The sequence below is a fragment of the Hippichthys cyanospilos genome, chromosome 1 (genome assembly GCF_059441005.1).
Source record: "Hippichthys cyanospilos isolate Australia breed blue-spotted pipefish chromosome 1, RoL_Hcya_1.0, whole genome shotgun sequence".
NCBI classification, from domain to species: domain Eukaryota; kingdom Metazoa; phylum Chordata; class Actinopteri; order Syngnathiformes; family Syngnathidae; genus Hippichthys; species Hippichthys cyanospilos.
This window is the reverse complement of record NC_142369.1, coordinates 17,295,292-17,316,926: the sequence shown is the minus strand read 5'-3', so window position 1 is coordinate 17,316,926 and position 21,635 is coordinate 17,295,292. Positions and strand designations below refer to the sequence as shown.

General features: G+C 40.2%; 2 protein-coding genes across 6 annotated transcripts in view; one reads left to right on the top strand and one right to left on the bottom strand.

The window, feature by feature from the left end:
• Positions 1-17,357, top strand: part of rasa1a (RAS p21 protein activator (GTPase activating protein) 1a) — a 23,771-nt gene extending 6,414 nt beyond the window's left edge. The window contains exons 1-26 of one of the 3 annotated variants that reach the window (XM_088407751.1): positions 791-919; positions 5,012-5,164; positions 6,069-6,204; positions 6,486-6,556; positions 6,794-6,911; positions 7,919-7,950; positions 8,049-8,101; positions 8,233-8,383; positions 8,456-8,534; positions 8,739-8,862; positions 8,932-9,088; positions 9,196-9,283; positions 9,418-9,498; positions 9,600-9,757; positions 9,836-9,912; positions 10,012-10,184; positions 10,260-10,419; positions 11,500-11,642; positions 12,104-12,219; positions 12,320-12,406; positions 12,644-12,711; positions 13,147-13,235; positions 13,304-13,381; positions 13,500-13,634; positions 13,959-14,038; positions 15,688-17,357. In XM_088407751.1, the coding sequence (XP_088263877.1) occupies positions 897-919; positions 5,012-5,164; positions 6,069-6,204; positions 6,486-6,556; positions 6,794-6,911; positions 7,919-7,950; positions 8,049-8,101; positions 8,233-8,383; positions 8,456-8,534; positions 8,739-8,862; positions 8,932-9,088; positions 9,196-9,283; positions 9,418-9,498; positions 9,600-9,757; positions 9,836-9,912; positions 10,012-10,184; positions 10,260-10,419; positions 11,500-11,642; positions 12,104-12,219; positions 12,320-12,406; positions 12,644-12,711; positions 13,147-13,235; positions 13,304-13,381; positions 13,500-13,634; positions 13,959-14,038; positions 15,688-15,736 (2,679 nt within the window). In that variant the 5' untranslated portion in view covers positions 791-896 and the 3' untranslated portion in view covers positions 15,737-17,357. Of the gene's footprint in view, positions 1-790; positions 920-5,011; positions 5,165-6,068; positions 6,205-6,485; positions 6,557-6,793; positions 6,912-7,918; positions 7,951-8,048; positions 8,102-8,232; positions 8,384-8,455; positions 8,535-8,738; positions 8,863-8,931; positions 9,089-9,195; positions 9,284-9,417; positions 9,499-9,599; positions 9,758-9,835; positions 9,913-10,011; positions 10,185-10,259; positions 10,420-11,499; positions 11,643-12,103; positions 12,220-12,319; positions 12,407-12,643; positions 12,712-13,146; positions 13,236-13,303; positions 13,382-13,499; positions 13,635-13,958; positions 14,039-15,687 lie in introns of those variants that run through there. The other 2 variants (XM_088407741.1, XM_088407732.1) reach the window with 2 other exon arrangements.
• Positions 14,966-21,635, bottom strand: ccnh (cyclin H). 3 transcript variants are annotated; one of them, XM_088407771.1, is made up of 10 exons: positions 21,373-21,635; positions 20,494-20,612; positions 20,300-20,422; positions 19,394-19,467; positions 18,849-19,062; positions 18,335-18,498; positions 18,070-18,140; positions 17,882-17,990; positions 15,169-15,232; positions 14,966-15,094 (listed from the first exon to the last, which is right to left on the bottom strand). In XM_088407771.1, exons 2-10 carry the CDS (start codon positions 20,608-20,610, stop codon positions 15,068-15,070), a joined length of 963 nt encoding a protein of 320 aa, XP_088263897.1. In that variant the 5' UTR covers positions 20,611-20,612; positions 21,373-21,635; the 3' UTR covers positions 14,966-15,067. The 3 variants fall into 3 exon arrangements, with proteins under 3 accessions (XP_088263897.1, XP_088263888.1, XP_088263904.1); XM_088407762.1 differs by lacking the exon at positions 21,373-21,635 and adding an exon at positions 20,829-20,936; XM_088407778.1 differs by lacking the exon at positions 21,373-21,635 and adding an exon at positions 20,719-20,883.

Genomic DNA, 21,635 nt, shown 5'->3' with positions numbered 1-21,635 from the left:
TGCAGTAGCATTTAGTGGATGCATAACGCAACTCCATCTAGTGGATGCATAATGCATAATGTTCTATGTGCGCCTTATAATCCGTTGCGCCTTATATACGAGTTTATTTATTTTAAAGTGGGCCATTAATTGAAGGCGCGCCTTATAATCTGGTCCAAAAATACGGTCCTATTAAACTGTTTTTGGAACAAAACTCTTGTAACGGAAACCAGAGAGATAACATAAGCAGCTCCCATTTACAAGCCATTCATTCAGACTATAATCAAAGTATGTGGTCAGTAGTCACTGTCATTTGAATTTTAACAGCACCGTTTTTAGATGGCTGGAGCAAGGCTGGGGCCAGGCTTATATTAATTACTGTCTTTAGAGCCATGCATGTCACAGAATGATGAGTATTTGCACGTGCAGCTAACTGTGTATTCATACAGATGTTTGAGTGTAAAATTGCCGCTCCCTACTGTTTCTGTTCCACTGAGTCAGAAACCAATCGGCTGCATGCTCATGTTTTTTATGAGGGAGGACAAGGGAAGAGAAGTAGGCAGAAAGTCAGAGGAGGAGAAATCTGAGCAACAACAGTGAGGCTACACTTCCTACTACCTCACTTTCTTTCATAAGAACGATGAACCCCATGATGCCACTAATGGGTTACAGACATCGTTAGTAAAAATAAATGCTTGAGCAGCTTTCGTCTGAATCTGTGCGCACTCGTCCTATTTCTGTGGATGTTGACGGGGATGAATGCACCAAGGCGACAGCGACATCTCATCATCATGGCTTGTTTGGATTTCAAGCTGTCTGGGCTCAGCTTCCCTCATCAAAGCGAACAGTTGACCACGCGGTAGTAGCATCATTGGAGCCGGTATAGCTCGGGAGACCACAACATACAGTGGAGGGAGATGCAGCAGAGGGTGAACTCGTCGTAAGTGGGGCGTCCGTTGAATCAACAACCCGTACCTCAATTGCTATGTAGCTGTCTGGCAGCGCCTGCTGTTCTGGTTCGGGTTCAAATTTAATTTGGAACGATTAGCTATGATGTGTGTGCACTGCATTCTATGTTTTGACCTAATATAGTTTTTGTACTTCAGTTCGTATTATGATTTGTGTAAAAATTATTTCTTCTGTGTTTCGTGCGCCACCCATCCCCCTATTGAATTTTGGCAACTCCAGTGAGGAAGCACTAATGTCAAATGATGCAGTCATTCATGGTGTTTTGATGTTGATGAGGTCTGTCTCTGCTCCTTTGTGTGAAATTTGACTCATAAGGTAGTCATAGTTTATTTTGATTGGCTTTGGTTTGTTTAATTTTGTTGGAAGACTATTCCATTTTCAGTCAATCCATTTATTGACAATTGCATAATCACTTTTAAGGGTAGGATACAACTTGTCACTAATCCCTAAAATACATGAGTGGTGTGCAGATTTAATAAAGTCACACAGTGCAAATTGCCAATTGTATTATAATAGAATTTTTCAATTACTTTACAGGGCAACAAAGTGGCACGTTTCGGATGGGCCAGGTTTTCTTATTCTATTTTTAAATTAGAATAATACTTAAAACATTGAAATTGTGACACATTTTAACATTTTCTAGGTCACATATATGTGCATACAGTTTTTCCAAGAAATTGTTATTATTAATTCATTTTGAGCTGCCTTAGACTTCCCAATGAGGGATCACATCACATCTCTGTCAGTATTTTGCATCCCTAAATCTCTAGGTAGCAGAACCTGCTCAATCGGGGCTGAGGCTAGTTTCAACAATCCTCAACAATCTTGAGTGATACATTAGTTGACAGCCGTCATTCAGACAAACTTGCTCATTGGAAACACTAAAATTATCTGCCTTTTCATCATGGCTCTTGATAACATGACACTGTGGGCCATTCCACATATTTTAGTCTGACTGAATGTTAGGATTGTATTCCTCGGGCGTATACATGACCTAATTCTGATATTGTCAAAAATGTATTGGGCATTTGTTAGGCGAGTGAAGGAAAATGCAGAATATGAGTACCTTCCTGTGAGCGGGGTATCAATCACAGAGAGAAACAGGACATCCCTGTGCTGCTTGCTGTACATGTTTAGACATGACAGGGCATTCCTCAAGTTGATAGTAGCGTCTATTCCTATAACCACTACCATGGCCGATGTGCTTGCCTGATCTATTCTACCATATAGCAGATTGAGTTTGGAGTTTATTTATAAAGTTAAACAACATACACGTAACTTGTTTTGCCAACGATAGAACTCTTAATTACTCTGTAACAGGGGGGTCCAAACTCAGTCCTGAAGGGCCGTTGTCCTGCATGTTTTCCAGGTTTCTTTCCCTGAAATGATCAGGATTGTTATCAGGCTTCTGCAGAGCTTGCTGATGAGTTGATCATTTGAAACAGTTGTGTTGGAGTAAAAAACAGGAAAACATGCAGGACACCGGCCCTTGAGGACGGGAGTAACCTATGCATATGCGTTGGACAAAATGATCACAGTCTTGCAAATAATGCTTCACATACAGTATATACTCACATGCTCGCCTCTGGCCTGGCTGAATGCCAATACCACTTTGAGCTGTATCATAACCTGCTGAGGAGTTGTGTCATTGCAGAAGTCTGTGTGAACATTGGCCTTCGGTCATGTGAATCTTCATGCCACAAGCTAAATCAGTGGCACCTCTAATGGTTGCAGCCAAGTAATGCAATCCAATTTGCTTCCATTACTTCAAACAATCATCTGGTAAATTGCTTTTTTCTTGACAAGCTTGTCCTATTTGTGGCAAAGTGAACAAAATAAAATATTATATACTGTGCCCATGAAACATTGCTTCCCTCTTGCAGCAAGTGACTGAAAGGTGCGTGAGGGTTAGTCGCCACGAGTGTGAGTTGCAGACTGTAATTTGTTCACAATTGTCCAGTACAGCCTGTTAAAGCCATATTCCTCTGTGCTGCGGGCCGGGGGCAGACAGTTACAGTTACCCACAACAACAAAGCTCACCTGCAGATTAATCATTTAACACATGTAGTCGATTACACATTTAGCTGTCATGGTGGACGTTTTACAATGATTGGCAATTTTGAACAGAAGTAATGAGATTTTGACATTGGCTTATGCTGCGTTCTCTATTGGCTTGTTTTGAAATGACAGTTTTAAAGCTCATGAGTGTCATGTTTTTGAAGAAAGAATTGAAAACTGCTGCAAGATGCACTGCCACCTCTCTGCAGTAAATTTACATTTTAGTGCGTTGCTGGACAAGTTTTTACGATGCATGATTGTTGACAATTTTTACTTCGCAATGTATTTGTATCTTTTAATGAGCCTCGCATACACTGTGTATAATTTGTCCTCTTTAAATTTGATATTGTATGTATAATTAAAAGTGGTAACTGGGCAGTGTGTGCGCAACTCTAGGATGGCAAGTGCTCAACCTCGTAATGCGGTCATAAATGGAGCCAAACTACTTTGGATTCTAAAATGATGTGCTGAGCTCTGCTTTCTGACACTTTGTTTTTGTCTTTCCCTCTTCACTCGTATATCTTCCTTGAGCATTATTTCCCACCGTTGTCTTGGCTCCTTGATGCGGCTTGGCCTAACTCTCCAGTTGCGCTCAATCGCCCTCTTCAATGCTCTTAGCACACAAATCCATCCAAAGCCCTCTTCACAGACACTTCACTTTCCTGCTCCTGGCTTCCTCTCTCTCTCTGCAAGCTCCCCATGGTAGCAGACTTGGCTTCATCACACTTTCTTTCCAAAAAGAGACTTGCTAGTTCATAACTACACGGGAGCCCTTTTAGCTCTCCTGTTACAAGTAGTACTGCAGTACCCCCCCCCCCCCCCCCCCCCCCAACACACACACTTACACACAAACGCGGCTGCCTTTTGAAGCACTTGCGGCCTAAATTTGGATAAAATGTGTTAATTTTTTACTTTAGTAGGGAAATGACTATACAATATTCAGACTGCTGAAAATTTTAATAAGATTTCTGAAAATAAGTGCGCGAGAGAACAAGTAGCCTTTTGAAAGCCTTCATTTTCATCAATACCTAATATTCATAATGACATTGTAATAATATTCATCATTACATTCATAATTAAGAGGAAATGTGTTATTTGGTCTTCTGTGTTTATAACTGTTTTTCCCCAAGCAAATTTTTTTTCTGTCCAAATGCTCAGTACTTGATTCTCATTTTCTTTTGAAATACCAAAAATTACTTAATAGCAGGCAGCCCTCTGTATCAGCAAAACACAGAAAAGCAAGTGTTGTACAAGACCATTTAGAGCTACCAAACCGCAGCGACAACAGATCAATTGAAAGTGAATGGAGTGAGGCCTTTTTGTGTTAGAATGTCTTTTGTATGGGGTAATTATTTTGCCTCCAGACTTACTTTCACTGGGCTGCTTTCACTTGTGTACTTTTTTGTGTGCATTATATTAATGCAAATTAATTAGCTTCTTTTACAGTAAAAGTTTGCAAGTATATGTACGTTTTTGACTATTGCACGAGTTCTAGATTAGGTGTGATGCTTGGTGACCGATCAGCATGAGTCAGTGCAACAATTAAGTAATTCGGAGAAATGTTTATCCTCTGCAAATTTGTAGCTGTTTGAAATAGTTGATACGAATTCATATGGATGATTACAATTACAATATTTACATTTTCACCACATGCTTTGACTTTCCTTTATTTGGTATTTGCATCACAATTGTCAATATTGTAATGGGTTAACAGTGGAACCGTTATTTTAGACATTGTCTGCTCAATTTTCCTCTTGCTGTGTCACTGTTTCAAATGTGTTAATCAAAAGATTTGAACTGTATTCATTCATATTAATTCAAATTCAGGTCAAATTTAATGGAATCCCTTTTCATCTTACAATGTGTGTTATGATGTTATCTTTGTGCAATATGTGTAAGCACGTAGTTCAAATGTATGTAAGGGTTGGACTGGACATAAACATATAATTTCAACTGTCACCCGTAAATCACTGTATTTCGTTGTGTGTTTGTCGTTGTGTGTTAGGTGGTACCATGGCAAGCTAGACCGAACCATTGCTGAGGAGCGGCTGCGCCAAGCCCGGACTCATGGCAGCTACCTCATCAGGGAGAGTGACCGCCGACCCGGTTCCTTTGTCCTGTCTTTCCTCAGCATGACCAATGTGGTCAACCATTTCAGGTGAGTTTCCGCTCATGCAGAATGAACAGTCCCTGTGTAGCTCTCCAGTATCAGCCCAATCTGATATGTGAAGAAAACCGCTTGTGTTGCTTTCTTATAATTATATACTGTAGGTATTGTAAACTTCCAACAAAGCCTTTTCACTTATTTAAAAGTAACATCCTTCAAGCAACTTCCTTCCTTTGATACATGTGAACTTCTATAGGCATTCCTCCATGAGCTTTTATTCACAATAAAAGTCGACTATTCGTGGGGGATAATGACCAAGCCATGACACAAATTGTTAAAAAAAAAAAAAAAAAGTCTCTATAGATGGTAAAAAAGCACCGTTTCCCCTATTTGACAAGGCTATGTTGCCGAAACTGAGAAAAAAGGTGTGTTTTTTTGTTTTCCCAGTCTAGTGGAGGATGGGTTCCCACAAACTAATTTGTAAATGCCAATTTTCACACCTTAATGACACTAGTTAGTGCTTTAGAGAATCTGTGCTCTTCTAATTAAGTATCAGTGGCTGGATGCATTTCACTTTTCGCAGTCCTGTGATGTCATGTTGTAACAAGCCCCCCTCTAAAGGAATTATGGACGTCAGGTTAATTGCATGACACTTGCGTTTCAACTGACAGATGTGCTTGGATTCCACATGAATCAAACCGCTAATTGCAAATCTGAAGCACTGTATGCTTTAAATTATCAAACGATTACAGTAGCTGTTCTTTAATGGAATAGGTTTTTAGCTTTTCATTTTAATATACTGCATATGCCATTATAACCATCCACTGTGGTATATCGTAGATCATAGTATTTATTTGTTACATTTCTGATGTAAATAGTAAACATTGCTTCTATATTTTGATGGTAAAATGCTGTATAGTCTACACTAGTCTTTTTTTTTGTCCTCTTGTTACAGGATAATTGCCATGTGTGGAGACTATTACATAGGCGGGAGGCGGTTCTCTTCCTTATCAGACCTAATTGGTTACTACAGCTACGTGTCTTGCCTGCTCAAAGGAGAAAAGCTGCAGTGCCCTGTGGCCCCTCCAGAGGTTAGACAATTGTTTATCACTAAATATGGTTGCCATTGTGCAAGATTGTCAGAAGAGGTCATTTGAGCTAAATTAAGTTTGGACATTTCATGTCCAGTTGAATAATACGCGTGATCTGCATAAAGATTAAGATAAAACTGTAACATTCATAATCTGATCATAATCATGATCTGCATAAAGGTTAAGATAAAACTAACATACTGTAAAATTCATGTTCAGAATGTGATGACTGTACATTCATTTTCATAATTACTGTACATCCATTTCGTCCGTTTGCTTAGCCTGTAGAAGACAGGAGGAGAGTAAGGGCCATACTGCCATACACCAAAGTGCCAGATACTGATGAGATCAGGTAAGCATTCATATTTAATTTGCTCATGGAGCATAAACACGTGAAGTAGTTCGATGACTGAGCCATACAAATCTCAAATGTAACTGAAGCCCGACCCCTAGTGGTTAGTTCATGGCACATCAGAAATACCACAAAATAATGTGGTTACGTAGGATGATTGTTTAAAAAAAAATGATAATAAGTTTTCTTCCAGTCTATCATACAACATTAAACTATGTTGAACAAATGCGTCTCCAGCTTTCTGAAAGGAGACATGTTCATCGTTCACAATGAACTGGATGACGGCTGGATGTGGGTGACTAACGTTCGTACGGAGGAGCAGGGCCTCATCGTGGAGGATCTGGTGGAGGAGGTGGTAAGGGGTTTCTATATTGAACTACTATACCATATTTCATTTCAACAGTAAAAAAAAAATAAAATAAAATCATCCATTCTGGCATTTGTCAAACCTTTTACACTAAGACATAAATTCTCACATGACCATTTTGACCAACATTAAATGCAGTGACATAAGTAGGCTTAAGGCACTGGTGTCCAAACTAACCCTAACCCCACCTTCTCCCATCACACATGATTCAAATCATCAGCAAGCTCAGTAGATGTCTGGTAACGATCCTGATTGTTTGAATCAGGTGTCTTGGAGGACAGAAATCTCAAAAACATGCAGCATATTGGCCCTCGACAGCTGGGTTTGGACATCCCTGGCTTAAGTGTTCATTAACACAAGAAATAGGTGCAATTTTTTTTCTTTAGGTTTTTTTTTTTCAAGGTCACTGTAACAGTGAGCTATCACTGAGCTTCAATATATAAAAAGTAACTAAAGGAACAATGAGCAGTATTCAGTGAAATATAATTAATTAGTAATTTAAGTAATTAGTATTTAGGCATCAAGTTGTCTGAGTGACACGCCCCATGAAAATAATTAACAATTACAAAACCTATTTGAAAAAAATTTAAAAAATCATGTTGATGTGATAGAATACATTTATTTGCCCGTTATTTAATTTTACAGTGTGATTTTAATTTTTTTTTTCATCACTAGATGTGGCTAATTATTAATTATTTAAGCGTACTTTGTATTTGTTTTTAATTGGGAATATTTTACATGCTACTACAAAAACATGCTTACAACAACTGGTATTCTTTTTACCACCTTGTGAGAATTACTGGTTTATTCTATTCTAAATATTAGTTTTATCACGTATATCTAGGTATAGAGCACAACAACCATGAGGCTTAAACTTCCAGCAAATTTATTTTGATGGTGGTGGCTGTTTAAAACGGATATAATGTTACAGTTGCATACAAATTAGGGTTTCAAATCGTTATCGTCTTGATAACTTTGTACAAATACATTTCTAGTGTCGGGAAGAGGATCCACATGAGGGAAAAATGTAGGTGATTTTTAATTACTTTTATAGTTTGCATTTATGGCTGAATGTTAAAAAAAAAAAAAAAAGACTTAATGCTATTCTTGTTGCATCCTCCATAGCTGGTATCATGGAAAGATCACTAAACAAGAGGCCTACAACCTTCTGATGACTGGTAGCACACTTCTTTTACTCTGAGGCAAAGTTATTTATTTAACAAAGTGTCACTGTAGTATAATCAATGTTGAGATTATTACATGATGGTAGATCTTAATTCTAAACATCGCTTCTCTCCCACTCATCCAGTTGGCCAGGTGTGCAGTTTCCTCGTGCGGCCTTCAGACAACACACCTGGGGACTACTCCCTCTTTTTCCGCACCAATGAAAACATCCAAAGGTTTAAGATCTCTCCCACCCCCAACAACCAGTACATGATGGGAGGGAGGTATTATAACAGGTTTGTTTTGACATGTGCTCACAATCATCATTTGTAAATGTTTGTCTGTAAAGGTGTGCTCTCATTTGGTAGTGTTGACGACATCATCGACCATTACAAGAAAGAGCAGATTGTCGAGGGTTACAACCTGAAAGATCCCGTTTCTGTACAGGTAGATACATGGATTTAGAAAGGTTTGAACAATTATGTCCTTTGCTTAATTATATATTATTTGAACAATGATCTTTGCATTGCTTTGTATACTGAGTAATAACCATTTTTATTTAAGATGTAGGTAACTATATATATGTATGTATGTTTCGTATGTTTATATTGTGGTCGTCTGTTTTTCATGGTGCGTCTTGTGTTTAATTAGCACCAAGAACAAGTCATCACTGACACGGTGGATGGGAGAGAAATTTACAACACCATCAGAAGAAAACCAAAAGATGCTTTCTACAAGAACATTGTCAAGAAAGGCTACCTCCTTTTCAACAAAGGTGTGTCACACGAATAGTGTTTTAATGACACAAGCTCCCTGTTGTTGAGATTAATTGAAATTCTTTCAGGTAAAGGCAAACGGTGGAAGAATCTGTACTTCATTTTGGAGGGTAACGATGCCCAGTTAATCTACTTTGAGAGTGAGAAAAGAGCCACCAAACCTAAAGGGTTGATTGACTTAAGTGTTTGCTCCGTGTATGGTGTTCACGACAGCCTTTTTGGCAGGTAAGGTGTCAGCGTATTATTCTCTGGTATGATTTAGTGAGGCTGTTTGGAGACGGTAACAGGTTATACAGTGGTTCAATTTTCTTATTTTTATTGCTCATTTTCAGGCCAAATTGTTTCCAGATTGTTGTCCAGCACTTTAGTGAGGAACAATACATTTTCTACTTTGCCGGGGAGGCTCCGGAGCAGGCGCAGGTAATAAAAGGCTGTGACATAAAACTCAAGCCGTCCATATCTCAAGGACTTGCGGTGCTAAAATAGTCTAATACTTTATAAGAGAAAATGTTTCTGAGTTGTTTCACGTCTTTTTTCTTACTCTTTCTTTCCAGGATTGGATGAAATGCCTTCAAACATTCTGTAGTAATTTAAGAAAGACAACTCAGCCCACCTCCAACAAACGGTTGAGACAGGTAGGCATGAATGTTTTTTTTTTTTTTTTGTCAAAATTTTTTTTTTAAATCTTATGTATTTTATTGTATGTATTAAGCACGAACTGGTCCCTTCTGTTTAGGTGAGCAGTCTGGTGCTCTACGTGGAGGAGGCCCATAAGCTGCCGGTGAAGTATTTCACCAACCCTTATTGCAACATCTACCTGAACAATGTCCAGGTGGCCAAAACACACCCAAGGGAGGGACCAAACCCTGTCTTCACAGAGGAATTCATTTTTGAGTGAGCCAATGTGCCACATTGGAGTTTGTATTTCTTTTTGCTTACTAAATTAAAAATTCTGTTTTTGTGTGTTTATAGTGATCTCTCAAGTGAAATCAACAGATTTGAGATCAGCTTGAGCAACAAAACAAAAAAGAGCAAAGAAAGTGACATCTGTAAGTGCATCTCTGTGTTTTAATCGCCCCGCTTATTCTGTTTTTCCTCATCTTTCCAACACTTTGTCTTTCTCAATGTAACGCTTCACCTGCTGCCAGTATTCATGCGTTGCCAGCTGAGCCGTCTGCAGAAGGGCCAGATGATTGATGAGTGGTTCCCTCTGAGCTCCCACGTACCCCTGAAAGGCATCGAGCCGGGCTCCTTACGTGTACGCGCACGCTACTCAATGGAGAAGATCATGCCCGAAGAGGAGTACAGCGAATTTAAAGAGGTCAGATTCGCTGTGATGCAAACCGATAAGTCCATACACTGGCCTCAATGACGGTGCGTTTGTGTTTCCTCCCAGATGATTCTGCAGAAAGAGTTCCACGTCATCTATGCTCTGGCCCACGTATGTGGTCAGGACCGCACCTTACTGGCAAGCCTCCTCCTGAGGATCTTCAGACACGAAAAGGCTGAAGCCCCTCTTCTCAGGACTCTCAATGACCGAGAGATTAGCATGGAGGGTAAGAAAAGAAAATGAAAATTTTCACAGATTAAACGTACCTGCACGGTTAGAAATAAGAGCAGCACTAACTCACTACTTTCAACATTACAGCGACACACTCTGATTGTTTGAATACTGGACAGTAGCAGCCCTGATTGAAAGCCTGTCAGAAGTTATTCGGCGCAGTCGTCTTGCTTTACACCCTCTGCATTAAATCCATTTATGATTCATTCTGTTGTCCAGAACCTGCCAATATTTTGCTGTGACCCCAGTAATTGCAGCTGGTACTTTGCTTTCTTAATGGCTGCTTTCAGAGAATAGAGTGGAGATTGTCCCCTGGTGGCTAAGCTTAAAAAAAATACATTAAATAAAAAGGAGCAGCTATGCTGCACTGGACCGGCAATAAGGTGCGGGGTTCAAAGCGTGGGGAAAAAGTAGTGACCTATAGTCCAAAATTTACGGTATATCATTCGCCCTTGCGATTGTAGTGTGTTATTAGTTGCAGTGGTGCCTTGATTTACAAGTTGAATTCTTTCTGGGACCTAGCCCTGAACTCTAATACTCGTACTGTGGTGCGAAGAGAGCTTCTAGCTGTTTGTTGACTCTCAGTTCAAGGTTAACATCAAACTCAACATGAAAAAGTGACAAAACACAGATAATCAACTAAATGCCAACAATCAATGCTAAAAGCCATAGCATCTCTCCTACATAAGTAAGTCAACACAAAAAATTACTTAGTGTGGCCCGTCACTTCAAAAACTAGCGAATTGCCCTATGACACTCATACACCAAAATACCACTGACTAGTCAAGTCTCTAAATGACAAAACATATTTAGGTCCAAAATGTGACCCAATCTACTCAAGATGTTAGCATGGTGGTAACTGATGCTCTGCTACTATGCCGCAATGTACTGTCAAGCATTGTATTAACTAAATACAACAAAAACATAGTAGCATCTAAATATTTTTCAGGACAAGCATAAAGCAAGGGTCAGATGTTGTTTGCTCTAGAAAATGGATGGATGGAAAGTTGGTATTCTGTTCAAATTATATTGTTAACACCTCACTCACTGTATAGTTTACTCTGCTTGTGAACAGATGAAGCCACTACGTTGTTTCGGGCGACCACTCTGGCCAGCACGCTGATGGAGCAATACATGAAGGCCACAGCTACGCCCTTCGTCCATCATGCTCTGAAGGACACCATTCTCAAGATCATGGAGAGCAAACAGTCCTGTGAGGTAAAATCTGCATGTTTTGCTTTGCAAACTGCCTCCACAATAATAAACAATTCATTCATTAACTGAATAATACCCTCTTAGTAGAATCTATGAACTGATCTTTAGTATCCTTTTTCTGAATGCAGCTTGTCCTATTAGCTTGTGCCAAGTGTACCTAATGAAATCACTGGGGAGTGTCTAACAACAAATATATTTCTGCAGTTGATACTACTATGGCACTTTGAATTTGGGATACGATATTTTAAGCAAACGTTTTTTGAGCCTTATTTGGAAAAAGTATTCACTTCAGAAACTATTAATAATAATAATAATAGCAAATAATGTAATTGCCCCCACCACCACCCAAATTTAACTCATACAGTATTTTACCCACATGTTTATCCACACAGTATTTCTGGACTTTTCTGCCATTTGTGTAGCATGACATGGCATTTTCTCGTGTCCATCTGTCTAATTTCAAGTTGAACCCTTCCAAACTGGAAAAGAATGAGGATGTCAACCTGAACCTGGCTCACCTCCTCAATATCCTGTCAGAACTGGTAGAAAAGATCTTCATGGCTGCTGAGATCTTACCACCGTAAGTGCACAAATGACTTTTTTCAAGTGCAGCATTTTCATGACTGAGCTTCAACAGCATAACGACAATATTCCAAGCAAATATATTGTTGTTGTTCCAGGACGCTAAGATTCATTTATGGCTGTTTGCAAAAATCTGTGCAGCAGAAATGGCCAGCTAATACCACCATGAGGACCAGGGTTGTGAGGTAAACACAAAATCAAACTGTTTTCTTACTTTATTATTGAAAATAAGATACTTGCCTCACTAAGGACTACGTTTTCACAAATCTGATTAACAGTGGCACTAACCGTATGTCTCCTTGTAATTACTTTTTTGAGTAGCTAATAAAGAACATTTGCAGATTGTTTGCATTTGATAGCAAAAAAAAAAAAAAACTTTTGTTTTGGTTCTAATGTACGTCTCAATCTAATCTGTGTTCCAGTGGTTTTGTCTTTCTAAGACTCATCGGTCCTGCAATCCTCAATCCAAGAATGTTCAACATCATAGCTGGTGAGAGGAAGTCCTAAGCCATATTCAATGTGCTCTCCAATTAATTAGAAATGATTTTTTTTAACCCAGAAAGATCTTCAAAAATTGTTGTTTATTTTGCATGAAAAACTTGAGGAAATGAGGACGCAACCCCCCCCCAAATATATACATATATTAAAGATAATTGTAAAAACAAAATTGAGATATGCAAATCAGGTTGCTCCAAATATGGAAATGCAGACATTGTTCAGGAAATAACTCTATAGGTTGATATCTCTGCAGTAGCCCAGTGAGTGATGTCAGAAGCGTTTACACCACATCTGATTGTTCATGTGCCATCACTTGCTTCATGCTCCTTGAGCATGTTTTTATTTAGAATTTCTCTTTTGGGCTGCTTGTCCCGTTCAACAAATGCCAGATGTGATCGCCGTCTCTTTTGTTTCTGTCTTCTTTTAGACCCTCCATCTTCAACAGCTGGCAGGACCCTCACACTGGTGGCAAAGGCTGTTCAGAACCTTGCCAACCTGGTGGAATTTGGTGCTAAGGTAGGAGACGTCTACATGGAATGTGATTAAGTGATCTACTGAGATCGTGCCCTTGTGCTCACTCACAGGAGCCTTACATGGAGGGCGTGAATCCTTTTATCAAAAACAATAAGCATAGGATGATCATGTTTCTGGATGAGCTGGGGGTGAGTACCGTTATATATAATTCGCCCCCGCATTGACGTGGGAGAGATCTGCTGCTAAGACCACATACAAACAACTCCGTAGACTCTTCACAGCTTGCATTGGGACTCTGGTTTGCAGAATGTTCGCGATCTTCCCGAAACCACAGAGCACTTTAGGACGGATCTGTCCCGAGACCTGGCTGCATTGCACGAGCTCTGCGCCGCGCACTCAGATGAGCTTCGGACGCTCAGTAACGAGAGGGGGGCTCAGCAGGTGAGAGATGTCTCGTTGTGTGTCCGTTTGCCTACACTGTAATAAAGGTAGGGATACTAAGATTTGAGAAATAATCTACTTACAAATTATTTTCCCCCTCAATATTGCATTTTTGATTTAATATGCAATTCTTTTTTTGGGAACCTCTCACCATGTTTTTATTCTTTAACCGAGTAATAAATTAATCCATGCAATAAACAATGAAAGATTATTGTGATTTGAAAATTGAATTCTGCGACATGGACATGTTAAATGGGAAATTCAGCCAGGAGACTAAGCAGATGTAAACTGGTGTCATTTTTGTCTTTTCTTTTTAATATGCAGCATGTGTTGAAAAAGCTGTTGGCCATCACGGAGCTCCTCCAACAAAAGCAGGCTCAGTATGCCATGTCCAACAGCAACAGGTAGTACCACATCCCCAACAACCCCCCCCCCCCCCCCCCCCCCCCCCACGACAAGTCTCCTCCACTGGGGGTGCTGAACTGGGGAGAGCTCGCATGTTCTCCCCTCATCTCCATAGCAACCCCATCCACCACCACGCACACGTCATAATGTAGTCCCACCCATCCCCATACCCATCCATGTTGTTCCATTCGCCGTGAGAGCTATGCAACAACAGCTGAGTACATCCAATGCAGTACTTAACTGGCACCAGTGACTGACAGCTGCCTGCACAAGACCCCCCCCAACACACACCCTTTTTGAATTATGTGAATGAGTCCACCTTTGGGTACATTCAGTTCCCTTCCACATAAGGGAGAGTATTTGGATTCTGAAAGGTTTCTCAGTACCCGCCATGCTTCTCTAGCACAAATTGCCAAAGTGTAGCCCCCTCCCGCTTCAATTGAGGAAACTGACATGAAGAAGCTAATTATGTCTTTTGTTGTAACTGGATTGTGAGCGAGGATGCTTTTATACTGTAAGTAGTGACTGACGTCTTTTCAAGTTTGTGAAAATATAGGCAAAGTGCTGAAATGAGTGTATTTTTTTTTTGTTTGTTTTGTTCAGTTTTATAGATTGAAACAAAGCCTTGAGAGAGAGGTTATTTTATATAAGAATAAATTCTCTTGCTGGAATCATGAGTATATAAGAGATGAGCTGAATTATTCTCCATCAGATGGTATCACCTGTTTTGAATGTTTGGTTAAAATATTTTTTTTCCTCTCCAAACTTTTCAACCCAGGCAAAACGCCTAATTCCAAAATCCCAGTATTTTACAGTTTGCAGCAGATTATTTGGGAAATCAGTACAGACTGTATCAGACATGCATGCACTTATTAAACAGTTTTTGTAAAGTAGTTGATGGGCTTATTTGTCATAATGAAGACGGGTTATAAAAAAAATACTTTTTATTTTAATCCACAATGAAAGCAAACAGCTTCTCCTGAATGCGTTTGTCACTACTTCAGATTGGTCGCTTTGAGGAAGAATGGTCATAGGAGGTCTTCATCTGTCCACTCCTGTAACAAAAACATGTTCAATAACGAAATGCCGGATTCCAATCATGGTGCCCGAGTGTGGAACATGGCCTCACCTCCTCCGTTATCCGTGGCTCTTTTGCTACGTGGCCTTCCTCCTCATACCCCCGCTTGCGTTTGCTGGCACACAAAACATTTAGTTTAACATTTGTTTAATAATGAATATGCTGGACTTGTTGAGCTCTACGTTCACGGTTTGTGACGAAACACTTCATTTTCATTGATGCAACTTTAGATAGTAGTTTTCATTAGTAGTTTTTCCCTCCATTCCATCATTTCATCCCAAATAAGTTTGTATACTAGATGCAGTGTTTTCCAACCTTGATTGACTTATGGGTTTGTTTTTTTTTACACACACGTTAATAACGTACAAGGTGGCTTCTCATGGTAGAGCGTAAGACGCTGGCATAGATAGCTGAATAACGCGTTGTTTGTAGTGAATCATTTTTGACCCAATGAAATGGAATAGGATAATATGCTGTGACACCAGTTGGGAAACACTGCACTAGCGATTAAAATCCACCCCCAAATTGACTGTGTGTAGCTTTCCCAACGTTATCCACTTTATCTTCCAGGACAGAATGCACCATCATGTCACTGGCAGCTGCCATCCAGGTCATGTGAATTCCGTGGAATCACACCTGAGAGTCAAAGTGCCGGCCGGAAAGAGCGAGGCCTCAAATTATTTCTCAGCATGTGGCCTACTATCTCCATAGTTCAAATGCAATATGGCTGCCTCCCAGTGAGAGCGGGGGTGGGTGGAAACACATTTGCTGCATAAGTGAACATTGTCCTTCCAAAGCCTTTCCCGAATATGCTTTAGACACACTGTTTGAACGATTGATGACGGACCTGAGCTACAGTAAGCCGCAGAACTGAACGAGCTCGCTTACGTGGATGTGGAAAGTCGGGAGGGGGTCCACCAAAGCACTGAAGTAGCATCATCTGTAGTCATCAGGGAATTTCAACACGAGACTACACAAGCCTTAAATCCCCTTTCTACACACCGTCCACCCCACAGCACTTGTTACGTTTTTCTCGTGTTATTTTGCTGCTTTGTCCATAGAAAAATCCAAATGTGTTAATGATGTAGCTGAATAGCAGAAAGGTAGTCTTGTTTAGGAGACGTGTGTGTAACCTGGCTTTGCGCGTGTGTTAATCCTGCGACATAAACATTGCTCTTGCCAACTAAAAAAAAAGGTGGTTTGATCAAAAGCGTTCAAATAAGTGGGGTACACGCATACTGATTTTAATATCTTAACACCTAATACAGGGAGGGAGGGAGAAAAAAAAATATCTTTGCGAGGTGTGTCATAGTATGCAGACTCGCCAATGAGCTGTCAAAAATACGAAATAAGATTCAGCATGCTTGTAGGAGATAAAACAGCTGGAACTGCAAACCTCTTTTGATGTCCCTCGAATCCATCACAGCCAAAACTAAGATACTATATTAGCATAATAGTCTGAAGAGTTCCATTAAAAACAGGGCAGATATCTACTGCACAAAACTACTGCATTATGCTACATACTACATAACATGCAACTGAAAGAATTCACTGCGCTGTCAAAAGGAAAATGACCCACTAACATGCATTTTACACGTTTAAGGATTAATGACCACTAGAGGGTGCACTTGCATCACATTTTGAAACCCACTACCCTAATCCCTGTACAGGTGTTTTTTTTTTTTTTTTTTTTTTTCTCCCTAACTTATTTGCACTATATAACAGTCCATTCAAATTAGTTTTGGAGCATTACTTAGGTTCACTATTTTTTACAATTGTCAGTATGTGTGTACACCGCTTCAACTACAGTCTCTTGAATCACACCACCACATTTGGACTTTGTTTTTCAGACAAGTAATCACGCAACACTCGGGTAGCAAAATGGGCGGGTAATTTTGCATAAATTTCAAGAGCATTTGATAGCCCCGCGCAAAGTTTTCGACGTTGAAAATTCCCCAGCTCCACACAGAGCACAACGTGCTGGTCGTAGTCTGTTTTGGCCTCCTTGTCTGACTCCGTGCCTGTCTGTAGCTCAAAGTGCATGTAACAATAACACAAACCTTACCAAGTATAAATGGGAGATAAGTCCATCACTGTCAGCTGTGCCACCTGGTGTGTTGTACTGTACTTGTTTCATACGCTCAATATGGTGTTCCTTTATATTTTTATACCTTAAACTGACCCTTTTCCATCTTAAATACGACAACCTGGCAAAAATAAAATCAACTGTTGTGACCTGACGCAAACATGGAATGGTTCACTCGGCTGTTTTCAGGCACAATGCCTGAAAACAAAGAAAATGTACACAGGCTTACAACTAATATGATCCAACATGTGCCAAGTTTTGAGTGACGTCACCAAAATGGAATTCATTTTACAATGTTTGTTATTCTGCTTGTGATATGGAATTGTTGTGATGTACAACTGTCAGTTGTGTATTACACTATCAACCGATACAATAAAAATATATATCTTAGTATGATACAACAAACATGTTTAACTTAATCAAAAACCTTCGGGTAAAGTCAAATGTACATATTTCTACTGGATACTAATAGTAGCACTATAGTGAACAATACTCACAGGTAGCATATTAGGACAAAGACTTCAGGGGGAGGGGGAAAAAAAACAGGCAGGGGTTTTCAGTCCAAAAAAGTGTCACTCAAAACTGGGCGATGTTTGGTAATGTGTGTTCTACTCTGCCATGAGATGATGTGTATGTCCCTAATGTTCCATGTTTCAAGGCAGTCATGATGATCCTTACTTGCTTGAAAATGTACCAAATTCTGCATGGATCCTCCCCAGCTTCTGCTTGCCAGCATTCACCTCATCAGGTTTTGGAAGTTCATATCGTTTCAGGAGGCTTTTGATCCCTGAAGTGGACAGAGGAAACGTGTGGGTTCATTGCCTTGGAAACGAGCGGACATCGCCGTTTTGTGGCGGGTTACTCACGTCTCATGCAGTCGTACATTTTGGCCAGGGTTTCTTGCTCACCCTTCAATCCCAAGCATCCAGTCAGGTAGCTAGGGAACAAAACATGGCGTGCAGATTTTTTTTTTCCCCCATGTTTGAAAACAATAGGCAACAGGCTACTTCCGGGTGCTTGAAAAGTGATTCACAACGTCCGACATTGAACTTGTGTTTGGATTTATACTGCCTGCCATTGCCTCATTTAGTAAGAAAGCAAAAGCTACTCCCGTGTGTCAAAATGGCCTACCTCTCTATATTGAGGCCAGCTCTTGAGGCGCAGCTTAGGATGGCAGTGAGTGCAATCTGTGAGGGCGAAAAAAGCAGCCCAGCATCTGTCATGGCCGCATATGTCAGAAAGTCATCCACATTCTTCCTCAGGGATTCTGGGTTCTCCAGGGTTGGATATCTCGTCTGGAGGGCGACAGTTGTGAAGAGTACACTTGAAGTGTGTCTCCAACCAACGGCAAATCATACAAGAGACAGATTGTACATTTAAGTGATTACTTAATCACTTAAACAGTGGAGTCCAACAGCGAGCTTAACGCCCAGTTTGAGTTCGTGTGCTTAATTAGCAGTTAAAAAAAAGGTACCTATGTATTATTTCTCAACTACGACTACTATGAAAATTCTTGCTAAAAATGTCAGGGAATGTTGTAACCCAAGCTCTTAAGACACTTATGTCATTTTTCCTTGACAGCAAATGGGAGCACATATGGAGAATATTCAATTTTTTTTTTTTTTGTATCTGAAAGTCAGCCCACCTTGAGGTCTATCAGCAGCCCCTCCAGAGGTCTGTAAGGGTTGTGGACCACCAAGTGGAAGTTGAGTTGCTGAACCAGCAGCAGCTCATACTCCAGAATCTGCTCAGAATCCCGCTCCTGTTCGGCCGGACTCTCTTGCACGAGGTTGCCCACAAACTGGCTGCAGGATACGTTAAATTCGTCCACCTTGCAGGCTAGATATGCGCATGTCAGCCTGAAAAAAGAGAGCAAGCACACGCAAGTTAGAAATGACTAAACCGACCGCTTTCCAAAATGTCAATTTTATTCAAATTAGAACTGCATTGGGGGTCCTCTTTTTATACCAGTCACATTTTGAGGTTATGAACTAAAGTGCCTGGTGCTGGAAGAACATGACTACATTGAGGTTCATCATTTGCATTTTCAAAGAAAAGCGATCACTACAGCAGTGTCCAACGAAACATGCCATACAAGGATGTATGTATGTATGTATTCTTCCGCAACAGGTCAAGCTAATCTCTGCATGCCCTGTGGTATCCCCAACGTCAGTAACCGCTTGTACTCACATGATAATCCTCGGGTGGTACTCCATTATCGAATTGTTCATGTAGAATCTTCTAAAGTACATAAGCGCCGTACCCTGCATACAAGGTAAACAACTTAAAACACAATTTTCTCATTTCTGCAGGAATTAAATCACAGTATACATCTTTAATATACTGTACATACAATGCCTTTTTTAAAAAAATAGGTTTTTACAGCATACAGCCAAGTCAACATTGTAGTACCACTTTGTGCCGAGACACGCACTAAGCTCTGCCAATGAGACGCAGTGCAACTAAAGACAAGAAAACGATGGACCACATTTTTGCCATTTTAAGATGTGTTCTTTCTGCGGTGTAGAGGAAGAATAGGTCTGTGATTCTTATGTAGCTCATAAGTGCTGTTGCACCGTGATTGTTAAACTTGCAGCTGTTGGAAGGTTTGTAAATACAGCAACATCCATCTAATTACCGTTAGCATGTCCATGGAAAGTCACAGTACGTTGCACTCCTGCATTTTTGCATCATATGTAAATTCTCCTATTAGAGGTGGGGGGGGGGGGGGATACCCTCTAACTATTTGCTCTTTCTTATACTTTGGCTGAAATACTAAAAGTATGACTTTGGCATCTTGTGGTACTTGACGCCAAGGGACTATGCTGAAGTGAATTAAGAATTATTTAGACAAATCTAGAGCTTTTTCTTTTTTTGGTATCTTAGTATCGAATTTATCAAATTTGAGCTACAGTTAGATAAAAATAGTGCTTTGAAGAAAAAAAAAATCAATAAAGCAAGTTAATTTTCATTTAGACCAGTGTTTCTCAAAGAGTGGAACAAGGCCCCCTGGGGGCAAGGCGATGCCAGGGGGTACGCGGATGACATTTAAATAACTTCATTTAGATGATACACCCCCACCCCCAAAATACATACGATGACAGATTTGGGCATTGCAGGTTTGAAAACGTTGCAGAAGTCCAGCAGCTTCCTCTCGTAGTTTCTGAAGAGCACGTCTTCTTCATGACGATCCAGGAATATGGACTCATTCGCCACGTTCTGTGGAGACACACACACATAAAAAATGTAAGAAACAAGCTGATTTTTTTAAAATTGTTTTTGCCGTTGACCTTTCCACTTTCTCTGATCTTCTTCCTAAACTTCTGGTTGGCTTCCTGCCTCAACTGTTCCAACTCGTCTTCGCTGTTAAACGTCCAATATTTTCTTTGTGAACTGTCATGGAACATTGCTGCAAGAGAAGACGTCACAGAAAGTGAGTCATGTATTGGCGGCTGCTTACTGAGGCGTTTAACGGGTAAAATTGTGCTGAGCTCTTGCGTTATTCAGTAAATTACGTTGGCATGTGATGGGTTCGAGACGGCGTTCAACGACGATTGACGTTAATGTTAAGTTACGTCGCTTCCCGGTAAATTTACATAACAGTAGTTATTTAAAAGGGTATTACCGTAGATAAATTGTCTGCAGTACCCGGTGTACGTGCTCGATTCTCTTAAAACGGTCCGCCGGCTGCACTAAATAGTGGTCGCATGTGCCGACGTCAGCCCGTCACAGTCGTCGCTTGTTGATGATCTTACCGTAATATTGTCTTGACTGCGCACGAAGATTTCTTGCGGTTTTTTGTACGTTTTTTAATAATCATTTACCCAAATAAAGATACAAAAAGCGTCAGATGTAGTAGTTATATAGTTATATGATTTGAAATCATCACTCAATTATAGGTTATACTTTTTTGAACACTCAACATTCACAATTCACAAAGTTCACAATTGTCAATGTACCTTTTGTCCGTTTACAAAAAATGTGTATTTATTTTTCCAACATGGCAGCACTTTGAAACGATGCCACTCAGCACCCCGCCCGGAGTTGCCTTACACCGCAATTTGCATAAACAGGAGTCATTTATGAATAATGAATACACATGCGTTCAGCGGGAGACGCTATTTGCATCGCTATTTGCATATCAGCACAGCTACTGTTTGACTTCCTACCTCCGTATTGTTGTCCTGCGAGCCTTCATAAACCACAAGTAAGGAATTCTAGCTCCTGAACAGGTATGTCCTTGTTGTGTGTATGGTGCGTGTATTCTGCCATTACAAGTTTAGTCCGTCTCTGATTTGCTTGTTTGTGTCAATACTGCGTGCGTTTGCCTCAAGTCGACCCTTTGCTCCATCCTGCTATTGCATAAACACAAGGAGAGATGCAAAATTGATGAGAGCATTGCATCGCGTGTCTGTTTGTGTGTGCACGCAGT

Bases quoted from the DNA above. Each gene is read 5' to 3' on its own strand.
- ccnh (XM_088407771.1), bottom strand. From the start codon at position 20,610: ATGTTCCATGACAGTTCACAAAGAAAATATTGGACGTTTAACAGCGAA. The intron at 18,499-18,848 runs GTGGGCTGACTT...GTCGCCCTCCAG, and splicing joins GGCTGCTGATAGACCTCAAG to ACGAGATATCCAACCCTGGA. The intron at 15,233-17,881 runs GTAAGGATCATC...TTTGTGTGCCAG, and splicing joins TTTGGTACATTTTCAAGCAA to CAAACGCAAGCGGGGGTATG.